General features: G+C 37.9%; 1 protein-coding gene across 1 annotated transcript; it reads left to right on the forward strand.

The window, feature by feature from the left end:
• Positions 1-1,344: 1,344 nt before the first annotated feature.
• Pi15 (peptidase inhibitor 15) lies at positions 1,345-16,425 on the forward strand. Its single transcript, XM_051199661.1, has 5 exons — positions 1,345-1,632; positions 12,551-12,669; positions 13,561-13,693; positions 13,844-13,959; positions 16,166-16,425. The coding sequence occupies exons 1-5, from the start codon at positions 1,360-1,362 to the stop codon at positions 16,299-16,301; spliced, it is 777 nt and encodes a 258-aa protein (XP_051055618.1). The 5' UTR covers positions 1,345-1,359; the 3' UTR covers positions 16,302-16,425.
• The last annotated feature ends 555 nt before the right edge of the window (positions 16,426-16,980 follow it).

The raw sequence follows: 16,980 nt of genomic DNA on the forward strand, positions 1-16,980 counted from the left end.
AGAAATATATAAATTATAGGAATAAAACCACACGGAGACAGAGAACACAGCCACCGAGGCATCTATTATCCTAACATTATATACTATAGTTTGGTTACTACTGACTTGACTGGCATCCTCCAGAATCATTTTTGTGGCCACCCAGATTAACTGTGTGAGTTGATCTCCTGATTTAATATCGGCCTGCCTTTTCAGCTTCTGTGTCATTTGCTGCCATTAAAAAAGAAAAAAAAAATGTACTGCCTGTTACTTAGCCATCTGTGTTCTCAAGAACCCATGGTCTTTTAATCCCCCTCTCCTTTCTTTCCTTGTCCTTTTGGTATGGCAACAGGAGCTAGAGAACATTAAGAAAGAAAAATTAACCACTTACAGAAAAGGTAGAGGCTCAGAGAAAAGGGGGGGGGGGAGTGTCTTACAGTTTGTGCTTTCTAAGCTGTGGGTGGGTGTGACTCAATCTCACCACCACCCACATAAAAAGGTTGCCACCCAATCACTGTTTTTTTTTTTTTTTTCTCTCCCTCTGTCCCAAACCCCTCCCTTTGGATTTTGGCTGAGAGACCCTAGGAGAGCCTGCCCTTTCTGGACTTTGCAAACTGACATATAAAAGCTGTTAGCTGCTTCTGCAGCCAGCAGCATTCAAACCTTGCAGGCTTTTGCTCTCTGGGAGCTTGTAATAAGACACACTGCTCTTACAAGAGTTCATGCTACAGCGTAACAAAGAATCTCAACATTGTTGGAGGAAGAGTGTATTCATTTTGGCATTGTGCAGAGGTAAGCTTCTTGGCTCAGCTAGATTTTAATGCTTGCATTATTTTAAAACGTCTCACATATTGTTTTTTCCTTAGGATGACTTTGTGTATTCTGTCAGTCAGTGTACAGAATGTCGGGGACATATATTGTCAGCACACTTTCTGCGCTACCTGTGTGTGTTTCCTTGTGTGCCTCCAGATCAGCTTGGATTGCTAAGACTCCTGACTGGAAACAGGCATGCAGTGATGTATCTTGCAGTTTAGGCATTTGGGGCAAAGGGTTTCCATTCATTTTAGGATGAGTGGTCACGTGGTTTATTTTTTTCTCTAGCTCTAGAAAGTTCCTCTTAGGGGGTTTGACTCATAGCACAGAAAAATGAGTAGAAACTGCAGCAGTAGGTTCCCTTTCAGACAACATTTGTTGACATTTTGGGGGAATACCAACCCAGGCTATGCTCCCAAGGGATGGCGTTGTAAATCCATAAACTATGGCTTTTGCCTTTTGTTGCTTATCTCTTTTTGTAAAGACCCTACCTGACGCTACACTTCTTTTTTTTTTTTTTTGCTTTAAATTTAAGCAAGCCTGGTGGACTCTACTCCACCCTTCAACATGATTACAGTTTCTGCAATCAGCCTTGCGATTCTTTTGTCCCTTTTCTGTGAAGCAAGTACTGTCGTCTTACTCAACTCCACTGACTCATCTCCGCCAACCAATAGTTTCACTGATAGCGAAGCAGCCCTCAGCTTGCCACTGCAGTCTGCGGACATCCCCAAAGCCAGGCGGAAGCGCTACATTTCCCAGAATGACATGATCGCCATTCTTGATTACCATAATCAAGTTCGGGGCAAAGTGTTCCCACCAGCAGCAAACATGGAATACATGGTAAGTGGAATTCCCTTTCCCTTGAATTCTGAGTGAGGAAGCTTTAATTTGCATGGCAGCAGGATCTAAGTGGACCATACACTATGCCTATATGCCAAGTGATACAGTGTACAGCCTAGAACTGAAGAAAGGTTTTGACGTATCTCATGGTGTTAAATTATGTTCTTTCATGAATTAATGCATGTGAGAGAGACAGAGGAGAGGATCTACACAGATTTCTTCTTCTGTGAGTTCCATATCCCAATGACTGCCCACATTTGGAAAGTCATCTTTTCAAACAGAATTCATGAGAAGTGTTTTTGTGTGTGTGTGCTTTCTGAACCTAAACGTCATCTTTATCATTTAAACTATTTCTTGAGACTATTTCTTGAAATTAAAGGTTGTGTGCATGATTTATTCCTGGCTAGGTGTCTCTCCCGGTTCTTGGACAAAGCTCTTGCCCACACTAGTCTGTGTGTATCCTAAGAGAACGGGCTGGCTCTTGTTTTTTTCTTTCTTCCTTGTGATTTAAGACTCGGTTGTTCAGATAAGAGTGCAGCCAGGGCACTTCCTTGCACACAGTTCCAGGTCTCCATGAACACACTCTTACTTGCTTTTAAAAACAGACTGTTTAAATCATTTCCCTTAGCGAGCAAGAATATTAAGTTGGTATCAAAAGGAACAAGTCCGGCTGGACTTTATTTTTGGTTTTGAAGTCATGCAAAGTTACGATTTAAAGTTCTACACTTTACGAGATCATGTTGTCAAGTACGTTTCATGCAGTGAATACCACCAGCAGTTATCAGCTTCTAGAACCATCTACTTTTTCTATATAGTCTTTTTGTGCCTGATCAATTTCTGGTGCCAGTTTCACAAGAAAAACAGACCTACCAAATAAATCTAAGGGAATCATGATTCATGAGAGTAGTTCAGGTTAGGCTCCTAAAATGCCCTTTACTAGGATTTATTAAATTAAAAAAGATGTAATGAGTCCTGGGCATTATCATGTCATGGTTAAGATTGTGGATGCTGGAGTCTAAATGCATTCAAGTTCTAGTCCTGTCCTTTTAAGTGGCATGAGCTCTTTCTTTAGTGTGTTACAGTGAGGATGTATTCAAGATCTAGAAGCAGAAACAGTCACCTACAAGTGGGAGGGCTGCAGTTATTCATAGAGGAGCAAACCTTTCAAAAGCTACTATGGATCATGAAAGAAGTAAGCACTGAGGTCTGTGTGAACTCTGAAAGGTACAATACCTAGACTACAAGGTGAGGGAGTACTTTTTTCCTATGACCACATTGACAGAAAACAGCAGCAGCAGCAACAACAAAACAATAACAAAAATAAAAATAAAATCTCAGATGGAGAATAAGGCCACTCAGCCAGGTTTGGTAGCAAGCTCCTCTTGGACCACTGTGTCCTCATACAAGTTACTCAGTGGCTCTTAGACCCGTTTCACTTAACCCTTTCCTTATAATGGGACTAACAGTACACACAACAAGTAACCAATAAGTAATGGAATAATCTAACTCGCTGTGCTAATAATACCAGGAGCAAAGAGGTCACCAGGGGTGGAGGTATAAGTGGGTATAACACAGTAGAAATCAGTAGAAAAAAAAATCACTTTTTTCTCATTATATCTCCCCTCATCAAGAATTAAGTCATTCTGTATGCATTTATTTAATGGCTTCTATGTGCCAGAGCCCATGTTAATTGTTTCCACAGATGACCTCATTTGATAGCCCACATTCACTATCTGAAGTTGTGATCACAATTCTCCAAATGAAATCCCTTAGACCCGAAGATGTTAATGACTAACCAAGATGGTGTGGCAAAAGAATGATATTGTCAATATTAACGCTGGTGTGGGGGTGGGGTCTCTTTGTTTGTGATATAAAGCACATGTCCACTAAAGGATATCTCCGAGAATATAGGTCCCCTCTATAAACATTCCAGGAGAGGCCATAAACTATTCTTGTTTTACTTATCATTCTCTCATTGTTTTCTTCTCAGGTGTAAGAATTCCTACATCTGCTTTATTTTGCAATGACCAAGCACAGTTAATTACATAGTATATATTCACAAACATGCCTTAGTTCAATGAATGCAATGAGAAAATATAGCCATTTGAAAATCTGTGTTTTAAAATCTTTGTATTCACTGTTTATTTAGCATCCATTGTACACTGGCACTATTCTAAGTCCCTAGCATACATTCATGAACAAAAGCAACAATCCTCCTTGGCTCCTGGATAGCAATAAGACAGCAAACCAGATAAATGCATCAACTGGAACAGGCTAGAAAGTAGTGAGACCATGAAGATAAGGCTTGAGTCCAGCATTGGATACTCACTGGGGTTGCTGGAAAGTATTGCTTGGGGCCAGGTGAAAAACAATACCTATTCACAGATGAAGGAAGTTACAGAACAGGGCAAAGGACCAGAGGTAGAGAAAGTTGAGAAGTTTAAAAATACCTTCCTTTTCATGATTCTATGGCTCAGTCCATCAATACAAATGCTTTATCCATGCCCCTTTGTGGTGAAATTCAGTGGCAGGCATGTATGAATATGTATCTTGATGTCAGTGCAGATACTTGGAGTGACTCAACTTTCAAGCTAAGTAAAAGATGGGTCTCAGTGGAAGTCTGATACTTTGGCTTTGACTGACTCAATACTGATTTGAACTGGCATCAGCTGGGAAGCCAGATCAGTTCCCAACCTGTACTGTACACCTCAGAAACTCATGGAATGTTTATCACACTACTTAACAAATACTTGCTCTCTGAGTCATCAGCTGCATCTTCAAATTATCCTCTCCTGTGCATTGCTATTCTGGAAATCCCCACAGAAAGGTAGTTCAAGCTCAGAGCTTTGTCTAATTGCATTGGACTGCCTTATAGATCCTTTATGTGCAGTGATCTTTATGTCCAGCTTCTCTCCAGTCAAGTTCTCCTCCTTAACTAATTCATTTACCCTATTCTTCATGATTTTTAAGTTAGAATATCAGTTCCTTTAAGGACATTTTCCATACCCACAGCCGTGTGCACCTCAAGTTTCCATTGAACTGCTTTGCCTTCTGTGCCCTCCATGTCTACAGCATTGTTCAGATCAGAGTCAAACTTGACAAAGAGTCATATTTGCACTTATTGCTGACTTTCTAAGTTTGGGACTACAGGGTGCCAATTTAAGATTCACCTTTGTCTCTCTATTGATTTTTGAAAGTCTTTGTGTATCTGCAGAGAGTGAACACCCATTGTTTTTTGCATTTGGAGAAAACTCTAATTGTTATGTGTTTATAAACAGCACTCATTTCGACACCATTATAAATATACTTAGTATTTTCTGTCACAATATTTTATTCCGTATACTTGAAATAAAATAAACATTTTATAGATCCTTTAGAACCTCTTAAAATTAGATTCTTTAAGTAATTATCTTAGATCGTGCACATTTAAATGAAACAAAAGAACTTTGAACATCAAGGTTTATAGTCTCAAATTGGTCATAACTATCTCTATAGTACCCATGACTTTAGTAAAACACACCTTATGTGCAACACTTAGTGTTCTAAAAGAGTCGTTTTTCACATGAGCCACAGTGCAGAACATAAAATGTGCAAGGGAACCTTTACACTCTTGGCTCTATCCGGTTAGCCTCTTGACTAATTCCCAGGGTGCTTTGGACACCAGCTGCTTCTCATTCTTCGTAAGGGCAGCATAAACCATGACTCTAAACCACAAACCACACCAGTTTCTTAGAATAAAAATTATCCCCCAAAGAATGAATTTGCAAAAACTTCTACAGAGTTCAGTTTATAGGATGTTCTCATTCAGAGCAATTGAGGAAATTAATTTTTAAAACAACTGAAACCTCTCCATGAGAGGAAGCCATCCAAAGATAGGGATCTTTGTCTCTAAAGTATGAACAGTGTAGTCAAAACAGAACAAATAGGGGTAAAACCACCAAGGGCATAATTCAGTAGAGTGCCCTGCTGGGTGGGATCCATGTAGTAACCGTGAAACAGACAAACGCTGTGAAAGAGCTTGGGAAGGAACTGGTCATCTCCAACAGGAAAATGGTGAACTCTGTGGAAGATGGGGAGCCTGTGAAGTGGATACTCTGGACGAGGTGCCATGGCTGTGATAGCAAGCAAAGCAATGGATGACCCAAATCACGAGCAGTGACTGGCCGTAGCGCTTTCTCCAGTCAGGGTTCCCAGGAGGTGCAGACAGTGCCTGCTACAAAAGGAATCAGGAAGAATGCGGCATTTGAGACCAAGGGCATAGGGGCAGATGGCTTCGGCACCCGTAAGAGCAGTACTCGATTCTTAGGTAAGAGTAAAGAACACCAGCAGTTCCTGTATTCACAGTGAGGAGAGGAAGGAAGTAACTGTGCTTCACATGGTAGGAATCTTCGGAGAAAGACGGATTAAGGACAACGTGATAACAACGCTGAAACAGGGCTGTGATGCAGGGTAATAATGATATCTCAGGAAACCCAAATCACTTGTGTCATCATATGTCTTATTATAGTTGTTTGGTGCCTGCAAATCTGAGTCGCTGAGCTAAATATAAAAGGTTTCTTGTGGTCTTCCGGAGAGGGGAAACATATCTATTACCAAATGGTAGTAGGCAATAAAGTAACAGCATGACTCAGTGAACAAATGAGGGAATTAATCCAACCTCAGTAAAGGCCAGCACATTGTTGGCCTAGAATGGTAATTTGTGACTTGGGAATAAAGGAAAACGCTAATTTAATTTATCCAGGATTTATGTGGAATACGACATGGATCATTTAAACCATTATTTTCTCTTTCTTCTGTAGCTGACCAAACATTATGGCATTAGGTCTGAGGCAGGAAAACTGCTGACTTCAAGGCTAACTTGAGCTATACAGTGAGTTTTAAATTAGTCTGAGATACACACTAAAACCCTTTCTCTAAGTTATGTATGTATTCTTGCCTTTTTGTTGTTATTGATGATAATGATGATGATGATGAAGCAACGCTATATACCAAGCAGCACATTTCTTCTCATTTGGAAAGGATAACTTAATTGCTTTTATTGAGGATATGTGAAATTTGCAGCGTCTAATCTCTCTTCAATGAGTGCTTTTATGGCTTCTAGAAGAATAGTGAGAACCACTGCCAAGAAGTAGTGGGTGGAGCATTTTGGCTGACCGGAAGGCATTTGCTAGCATGTTCGGGACTCTGTATTCCTGCTCTCCTCCAAAGGGACTTGGGTTTCTTGGCTTCTAGTGAAGACCAGGCAAGTTTTGTAGGTGCATTCTTCCCAGATAGAGTCTGCTGCAGGTTACTTGTACACCAAAGGAGGAAGTCGTACCTTGAAATTTATGCCCTTTTGTTTTATTTTTCCACATCTGAAGGCAAGAACATTTTCTCATTGTAAAAAGTAAATATGTTAAAAATATTAAAGCTATATGATTCTGAACAATATCTTTGGGGAGCAGCAAGAGCAATTGTGAGTGACATCTGGGCAATCTAGTGGGTAGCTATGATTACTAGCACTCAGTACTGCAATCTTGGTAGAAAATGATACTTGGACCCAAACTTGGAAGTAAAAAACTAATTTTGTGCATTTCCGCTGAGTGCTTTTATAGAACCTAGTCTCTACATCTTGTCCCACCATTAACAGTTATGAAACAAGTGGTTTTTCTGCTTAGAGTGTGTGACTATGACGAGGTGATGGGCAAGTCATTTGATGTTCAGTCTCTCGTTCCACTTTATGCATTCCTGCCTTTTTCCTGGAGTGCAGAGCAATAAATAGCAGAGACAGGAAGTAGTATGCATATCAAAGGAGTGGACAGGGCAGTGTGCTACATACCAAAGCAGAGGAACTACTGGCTGCTCTAAGAGTGTGTGGACTGAAGTAGACTGACATACGTTACACGGAAGAGAGATAAGGTGTGGGACACTGTGTGGTCAGGATAGAAGGATTCTATAAGTCATAGGGTGGTATACTGAAGAAATAGAAACTACATGACTTAGACTTGATGTTTAAAAGAATCAAGTATTACAATGCTGAAGTAGGGGGAACACAGAAACTTGATTGAGCTTTTCTGTAAGATCAAGGGAAGTATTAAAGGTTCTAGCTGGGAAATTATGTAACTGTATTTGAATGTTAGAAAGGTCACTCTGGGGGTAAGGAAGGAGTAGAGACAGGATGCCCAGTCAGAGGCTGTCATGACAGTCTGGATGAGAGATAATTGAAACCTGAAGTACATTTGAGGCAGCAGGGTAAGCTGGGCTGTGAAATATTTTGGAAATCAGGTCAGGAAGGCTGATTCACATGAAGTTGCAGAGAAGGATTTACAGGATGGAGCAGTCAGTCTTTGAAGGGGACAACTGGGTTACCCTGAGTCAGGGAACACAAAATACAGAGAAGTTGAGGAAGCTAAGGGATGACAGGGGATTACTATCTGGTGAACACGGCTATGGAGGTTGGAAAGCAGATAAAATGTGAGAAAATGCATTGGACAAAATTTTCCACAGAGAAAGTTTGTGATAGGAACACAATTTGACAATAAGAACGGAACATTCTCTGTAAGTTAGGTTGGGAAGGGTCATGGAAACTGGATTGAAGATTTTGTGTATAGGAATCTACTTAAGAATGTTTACAAGAAAATGCCATCCTAACCCAAATCTGTTTTAAGAACCTAGTTAGTGCCAAGCTACTCCATCTCACTTGGGACAAGCCATATTTTAGGAAAATAACCAAAGGGTTTCTAAAAATATAGAAATCTAATAGTCTGACTATCTGGTATCTTGAATTTAATATATCTAAACCTGTGTCACAAAGAGCCCATGGGTATTCGGTGGTTATAAACTTCAGGTATTTGATTGTCTCTGACACTTTTTGAAGGATGATATTTGTTGAGGGGTCAGGAAGTTAAAAATAATAATGTCTTAAACCAGTCAAGAAAAATTTTGGCACAAATGCATCCTAAACTAATGTTTGGGATATGAGTTCTTCCATGCTATATTGTCCATAGCATTTTAAATCACATAAAAAACATTTTGACACAAATAGGTAGGATGCCCAACGTGTTGATTTTAGAATTAACTTTTCATGAAATCTTTTAAATTTCACAGCAATCAAAGAAACAAAGATGTTATTTAAGAACACAATAGTTTCCACTAATATTTCATTTAGGTAATCCTGAGCATTTTACCATATCTCTCTCTACATTCTTTGGAAATTATTTTTCAGTGGGCAAGATGTAGCCAGATAGATTACTCTGAGGAGTGAACAGTGAAAGATATGGGATTTGTATGTGTATCTCAGGATAGTTTAATCATCAAGAAGTCCATTTTTAGCATATTGTGACATTGAGTCAGTGAAAGAAATTGGCCATTCATGAAAATGCCTGGACAGCCTAAACTTCACTATCAGAAGGCAGGCACCCCTTAACCTCCTGAAGAGTAGGATCATTGCTAGATGATCAACAATTATTTTCAAACTTTACAGTAAAAAGCAGATGTTAAACAATGCTTGAATGAGGGAAAATACTCTTACAACTTCCAAAATATTCCCTAATGCTATCTCCTTCTGCCTAATGCTATTCTCCCTATGAGAAAATGCCTTGTTTCTACACAATGCTATTGCTGATTTTTTTCAGTGGCTTTGAGGTTTATCTATTTTCTTTTTATTGGACTGCCTGCTTAGTAGAGGTTAATGGTTGATAAATTGGTGAGAGGCATTCTTAAACTAATTCCCACTTCAGGTGTCTCCCAAATACCCTCACCTTACTACTATTTTTACATCCCAAACAACAGGAAGAGGTATTATTTAGTGAACTCTAGCCCTCTTAGAGCTGTGATAAAGAGCCTTTAGTATCTGTATCAAGCTTCCTCTCATCACACTCTTGAGAAATGAGGACATATCTCTTTATTTTGAGATAGAGACTCAAAACTTGGAAAGCATAAATTCTCTGCCTTCTACAAGTTGGTCAAAATGCTCTATCAGACAGCAAACTTGCTTCAAACAGCAGTGCTCTACCTCAGGCAAATTTCCCTACATGCACTTCAGCTGAGAATACCAGCGAGTATAGAAATAGTTTTAAACAAGAAATAAAATTATTCTTGTACTTTCTAAGTTGGAGAATAATATAGGCAAACTGTCCTATGACAGTGCTAACCATCTTTGGATACCTGTTAAGGCAGAATGAGTAACTGAAATTAATCCTGGCCTCCCAGTCACCAAGTTTTCTTAACCACAGCCCTTTCAGTGATACATGGGTGCATAAATCTGCTCCCCCATTCCACTGTTGGCAACAGAGACCCTGAGAGAAGTTTCTACAAAGATATTTGGTTTCTGAAAATTCCTGGAACACTAATAAGTATGTAATTCAGGAAATTCAAACTCAAGTCCCTTCCTCGCCAAGGCACAAGTGTCCACAAGAAGAGTGTCATTAGTCTTCTTGAGAGCTGGAAGCTGTGGAGCTTTGAGTGAAGAATGATACTTCCTGTTTGTTCTCATTTAGATTAGATTCCAACAAAGGTGTGTTCTAATGTAAGTGAGATGTTTGCCAATGGCCAGCCTGACCAAGGAAGAATAAAGGTGGTATATTATTGTTCATTATCCTTAGGACAGATTTCATAGGCATATTATGCTGATTCACACTTTCATAAACTGAGTTCAGTGACGATCTAATATCTGTTTTAAATTTGGGCTTGATGGAAATGGATGGCCAAGTTTGTTTTTTCTTATCCTTAAGATTTTGTGGTTTTTAGAAAGGTATTTCTCTGACATGTTACATTTGAATTCTTAGTTAATAAAGCCATGTATAGTTGGCATGACAAGTATGCACATCCGGGATCTCTAATACAGGAATTTGATTCAATAGGTTCAGAGTAGGTCTAAGTATTCCTTCCCAAAGATCCCAAGAATATTCTGGAATTATTATTCTGATGAAAACCCTAAAAGGTGTTTTAAGAACAATAAAACTCATAGCTCAGGACTTGAGACTCAGTTGAGGTTTTGGTATGTGTGTCAAATCCCCCACACCTTTGTCAATCAAGACACAACGAAGGGATGAATAGATTAAAACAAAAGTTATTTCAGGGACAATTCCCACATTAAGGCACTATTCATTACAATATTAATTTAATTACTGATTTCAGGAATCACAGTAACACTCTCAGCAGGAAATTTCTGTAACACAGAATGATCCTACTTGAAAATGTATTTCACTGACTAAAAGAAGCAAAATTTTAAGATTCACGTTTTTGAAGGGTAGGGATTTCTTTATATAATGCAGTATAATTTGAAATTTGTTTTTGTTTGAAGTTTGAGTTAAAAATTGTTGAGAATAATTTTATCTTTGCTACCACCCATGGACATGAAGAGAAATATTTCTGTAATCACATAATAGAAAAAATTGTAACAATGCATTTTGCAGACCATAAATGCTGGCAGTACCCAAGCTCCCAGCCCATAAATAAGTACGTCTTACTGTAGATAAAGGCATCTCCATGAGTTCCCCCTGCTGTTGCCCACCTGTATTTTCAGCTCACAAGAGATGTTGGCATAATGGTCCTGAGTTCAACAGCAAGGTCCTGCTCAAAAAATAAGTTATCTCCACAAGCCAGTGCTTAGCTTTTCCCATTGTCTTCCTGCAATCAGCCTCACAGTCCTTTCTCCTTGGGTAACAATAAATACAAGGTCACTGTGTTTCATATCAGTGCCATGTATACCATGCTGTGCTAGCATATTGAGTTGATTATAGTAAAATATTTTTAAAACTGAAGGCATACTACATGCTAATAAAAAAATGTGTACATACATTTTTTGCTCATATAACTGATTAACAACCTCTCAAGAGATGCGGTTGGTGGAAGATACCATCCTTTTTGTCAAGATATTGTGCAGTTTTACATGTAAATAAAGTACAGTCAATATTTCAGAAATCTATATTTTATTAACCTTTAATGGAAGAACAAATTTTTGATAAGTACATTATCAGCTAAGCAAAACTTCTTTTAAATATTCTTTTAAGTACTAGGATAAAACAGTTTTACATTAGACTTGTTAGTTTAAGATTCAGTGCCAACTTATGGACAATGACTTTTGGATACAAGAATTATTCATATTTGTGTCTTCGCACTTGAAGAGAAAGTTGAATATCTTCACATAGGTGACATCTCTATACAGACACTGAGTCTGGAATGCCCATCCACTTAGTGACTAATATTAACATTCATGAAATCATAGAGTCATGCAAATTTTGGTCTACATTTTCAACTAACAATAACTTACTATAGATGAGCAATCCCCATTAATTTCTTTTCTCATAAACCAAAATAAATTTTTAATTTGATTAAAACGTAGTGTATTGTATGTGCATAGAACCCTGTGTAGCACTTTGAAATTATTATATTATAGTTATGTATAGCACACACTAACTGAAACAGTACATTTTCATATTGTTTTATTGATAATTAAGATTCTAAGGCTATCCAATATGAGGATTTTCATGAAACTGACTAGCCTATAGCACAATCTGACTTTTGAAAGTTACAATATACTTGGCATTATTGATTTGACAAATAAAGTTGAATAAATCTGGTCCTATTTATTTGGGAAACTATATGAATTGTATGGCTCTTTGTTTCTGTGAAAAGGACTTTGCTAAGTCAATTGATTTTGATCCATTCAAAATTCATGGATCGATTTGTAATTTGACTTTTTTCTTTTAACCTAGTCCTTCCTCAAGCTGATGTTCGTATTGCATTAACTTCAAGTGAGCTGCTCTAAATTTGCATTGGTTTAGTTAGAATAGTCAGAGGACCCTGAATTAGAAGAACTCCTGGACACAGGAGCATTGTTTTTTTTCCCCTCTTTTTTTGTTTGTTTTTTGTTTGCTTGTTTGTTTGTTTATTACAACAGATTCAACATAACTGAAGGTCTATTTAACTTCCACAGGTCTGGGATGAAAATCTTGCAAAATCTGCTGAGGCATGGGCAGCCACTTGCATTTGGGACCATGGACCATCTTATTTGCTAAGGTTTTTGGGTCAAAATCTATCTGTACGAACTGGAAGGTAGGAAGCAGTTGTCAACATAATAATACCTCATTATTTATAGACCCTACAGATAATGGTATCAATTTTAAGTAGTATCAGTAATTTTCCAGTGATTTCTATGAGTCAGGAAATGGTGTTTGGCTCATGATAACTTAATGATAAAAAAACCTATGCAATTAATTCCCTTTTACCTTTGGAACATGCTACCTTCATATGTATTTGTCATTGACCCCACTGAATCCTAGAAAGGATTGTGCATGGTGTCCTATCCCCCAACCCACACATCCAAAAAACTCCATGATTAGGCAGAAGCCATCTACATTTGTTTGTTTATATTCCCATTATTCTGTATAATTGCATACAAACAATGAAATTATTAAATAGGCAAGCTGGTGAGATAGAAATCTGTATTAACATAAGTGTGCACACAGGCATGTGTGTATATGTTAACTATGAGTAATTTCTTACTGACGGGATATTTCCCTCTACTGCAGAAGATCACAGTCAACATTCTATAAATCCATTCTTATGGACACTACCATTAGAGTTAAAGTATTTTAACTATTTCCATGTGCCTAATAAATCTAAATTATTTATAAAATTCCAATAGAGTAAATTGTCTTCATAGATTAAATAAGACTTTATTTAATTGGAGCCTCAATAATTTGTGTTTTTCTGCTTTGGGAATGGCCAGGAATGTGCTTAGGTGAGTGAAGGCTCACTGGGTGTTTTCATGCTCCTCTCCTTTCAGAGAAATCGAGAGCTCTACCAGATATTGACAGCAATTGTCCGGAGTGGAAATGATCTTATTATAATGAATAATCTTATAGCACATTTATGATGTAAGACGAGCCCACCAAACAGCTCCCTGCTGTACTGTTCCTTTTTGCTCTTTCTCTTGACATCTAGATATCGTTCGATTCTCCAGTTGGTCAAGCCATGGTATGACGAAGTGAAAGATTACGCCTTTCCTTACCCACAGGATTGCAATCCTCGGTGTCCTATGCGATGCTTTGGTCCCATGTGCACTCATTATACACAGGTCATTCCAACTGCTATGTTAGTTTTTTATTATCTTTTTTTTTTTTAATGCCTTCCTTAATTTGGTGGCTATTGATATTTTTAAGCAATATTGGAAGATAATGGTTTTATTTTATTTTATTTTTATTATTTATTTATTTATTTTTTGCAGATGGTTTGGGCCACGTCTAATCGAATAGGATGTGCAATTCATACTTGCCAAAACATGAATGTCTGGGGGGCTGTGTGGCGACGTGCAGTGTACTTGGTCTGCAACTATGCTCCAAAGTAAGTGCCACGTTGAGTTCCATTGCCTGGATACTTGACTGAAGTTAGAGATTAGCAGCCAGATGGGATTTTTAAAAATGTTATAAACAGAATTATTCTGTAGTACTTCTTTACCTTGACCTGTTCCTTATCCCCAGCCCCATCATCATCATCTCCACAGACTTGAAAAATGGCAGGGTAAAAAGTTCCATTTCACAGGGACAAGGATTATGAGTTAAAACTGTAAGGAATGCATGTAGAGACACCAGAACTCACCAAGTTCCCCTTGCCATAACTGCTCTGGCACTGTGTTTTTCATAATCATTATTATCGAAGGCACCCGACGGCATCCCCTAATATTGATACCTGTATCAAAGGCATCAGAGAAGCATCCTCTAGAGACATTATCAGGACAATATTATGAATTATCAGTACTAGAATGTTGGCTTACCTATTTCACCAGGAAAGCAACATATTGGAAAAGAAGATTTTTTTCCTTCTCTCATTTTTAGACTAAAATTTATCCGGCATCATTATCTTATAGCCTACATAAATATAATACTTATTTGTCAAAGATTACAAAATCTAGTTATATGTTTGGGTAGTCCTTATAAAGATCAATAAACCTTTGTTAACATTTAATAAAGTGCTTTCTTGATAACTGAAACTCTGAGAATGGCAATGTTCCAGAGTTCTCTTCCCATTTGGAATAAGGGCTAAATGAGCATGGGGTTCATGACACGTGTGTTTTTCCAGCCCATGGAGGGAGGGAGACAATGAGTCCTCTGAGTAACCACATGACTCATTGATATAGTGGTGGGCCTGGGCCAATCATGCCAATCATGGGAGAAAATTTGTGATTTTTCCCTCAGAATTATTGTAATGAGGAGTCGGAAAAAAATATATCTCGAAAGACACTTAAACCCTGTATTTGTTTGATATTTTTACTTTTATGCCTTGTACCCTCCTATTAAACACTTTCCCATTTCTCCCTGTAATAAACTGGCCAGGCTGTAATGAGATAACCAAAGACAGATTTTAAAAAAAATAGCTCTTCTGTTTCAGCTAAATAATAGAATTTCCTAATAATATTGATTAATTTATAGGCCCCAAAGATAAGGCATTGCGCTAATATTAATAGCACTAACATTAATGTATGATAGTTTTAATAAAATGTTAATGGATTATAGTCTTGACAAAAAAATAGGTGATTAAGACTTTTAAAATCTTGACTGGGAGGTGGATATTATTTTTCCAATTTCAGTACGAAGTTTTTTCATAGGGTGATACTTTCAGTGGAAAAAGTAAGAAAAGAGAGTTAAGAAAGATAATATGTAAATAAATGGATTTGAACACTAAATGAAAGAATGGATGATTATATATAAAATAAAGGGCTTACTGTTGACTATTATTATCCTCTATTCAATAAGTATGGTTTTTGTTTTTTTTTTAAAAAACTGTACAGAAATGTATCATTCATTTGATATCCTCTAACTCCTTGATATTTTCATTAATTTACATTGTCATACATAACTCTTTCCAGTGCTGCACTTTACACACACATAACGTATTTTGATCATAGCTACCCTGGTACCTCCCCTTTTACCTCAGCCTATTCTGATGACCCACCTCCTTTCCCCAATCTGCTGCTTTCTGCTTCTACATCTTTTCTGTTAACGACCGCCTAATGGGTTCAGTTAGTGCTACTTACAGGATGATGGAGCCTTAGGAACACCTCCCGCAGCTCTGACAGAGTGTTAGTGGACCCAGCCTTGTGCAGATCTCTTGCAAGTTACCATGCCTACTGCGAGTTAAAACCCTGGCTACTTTCAAGCAGTGCTAGGATGGAGTTAGAACAAGTTGAGGAGCACTATGCTTCTTGGAACTGTGCCCTGGCCTTGTGGCCTAGATCTCTGCTAGAGCACATGACAAATGCAGTGGCTGGATTGAGCCTGGTGTCCATGGTTTATGACATCAACAGAAATTGTAAACAGGACTTCGTTACTTACTGGTCAGTTAAGATTCTGTTCATTTAGTCAAAGAAAAAGCATTTTAAAGGCAAGCAATATGGGAGAAGCTGCCTTGGAATTTTTTTTAAATGTAAATTTCAGGGCCTTATATTATATGCTCCCCTATGCGTGACACCGTCGTGTGTCTAGAGGGCGTGATCACGTGGTCTTGGGGTGATGAAGCAGTCCCACTGTTATCATTTCCTTTTCCCTCCTAGGGGTAACTGGATTGGCGAAGCACCGTACAAAGTAGGAGTGCCCTGTTCATCGTGTCCCCCGAGTTATGGGGGAGCCTGTACTGACAATCTGTGCTTTCCGGGAGTAACGTCAAACTATCTGTACTGGTTTAAATAAGTGTATCCATTTGTTTTCTCCCGGGGAGACACATTGGTTTTTGGACTCATAAGCATATATGTATATTGAAGTTTGGATATATTATACATATTTTATTATTATCCTGCCTTCATTTTAGTGCTCAGTTGTCTAGTGTTTGTCTAGAGTGTTAAGTCTTAGACAGGGGCAAAGTATCAATTTCTAATTTTCTGACGTTAAATTTAAATTAAAACATTGTATATGTAGTGATGACGTAGTTGTTGCATCCGATTCTAAAACATGCATTCCAGGGAAATTGTGTTATTATGTCCCTAAAGAATGAAAGGTACATTCAAGCTTCAATATATGTGCATTTACATGTATACACATGTATATGTATGCACACACATATGGTGAGTGATGTGGCACATAGGCAATAACATGATGTAGTAAGTTAACAAGGAAAAATGAAAAATATATTTGGGCTTATGGAACACTTTCAGGACCATTTCTACAACACCCATGAAAGCATAGCTTGCAAGTCAGTCAGTGATATTTGGAAATAATTAAGCAATTGCAGAATTCATTCTGAAGATACTTTATTCAGTTCTATAAAGTGTATACTGAATTAATGGAAGTTTCCCATAACAATAACACTCCTTTTTGCTGTTTCTTTTCTTTCTTTCTTTTTTTTTTCAAGTGAGTAAATCTGTTGAGTGTT

The sequence above is a fragment of the Phodopus roborovskii genome, unplaced genomic scaffold (genome assembly GCF_943737965.1).
Source record: "Phodopus roborovskii unplaced genomic scaffold, PHOROB, whole genome shotgun sequence".
Lineage (NCBI taxonomy): Eukaryota > Metazoa > Chordata > Mammalia > Rodentia > Cricetidae > Phodopus > Phodopus roborovskii.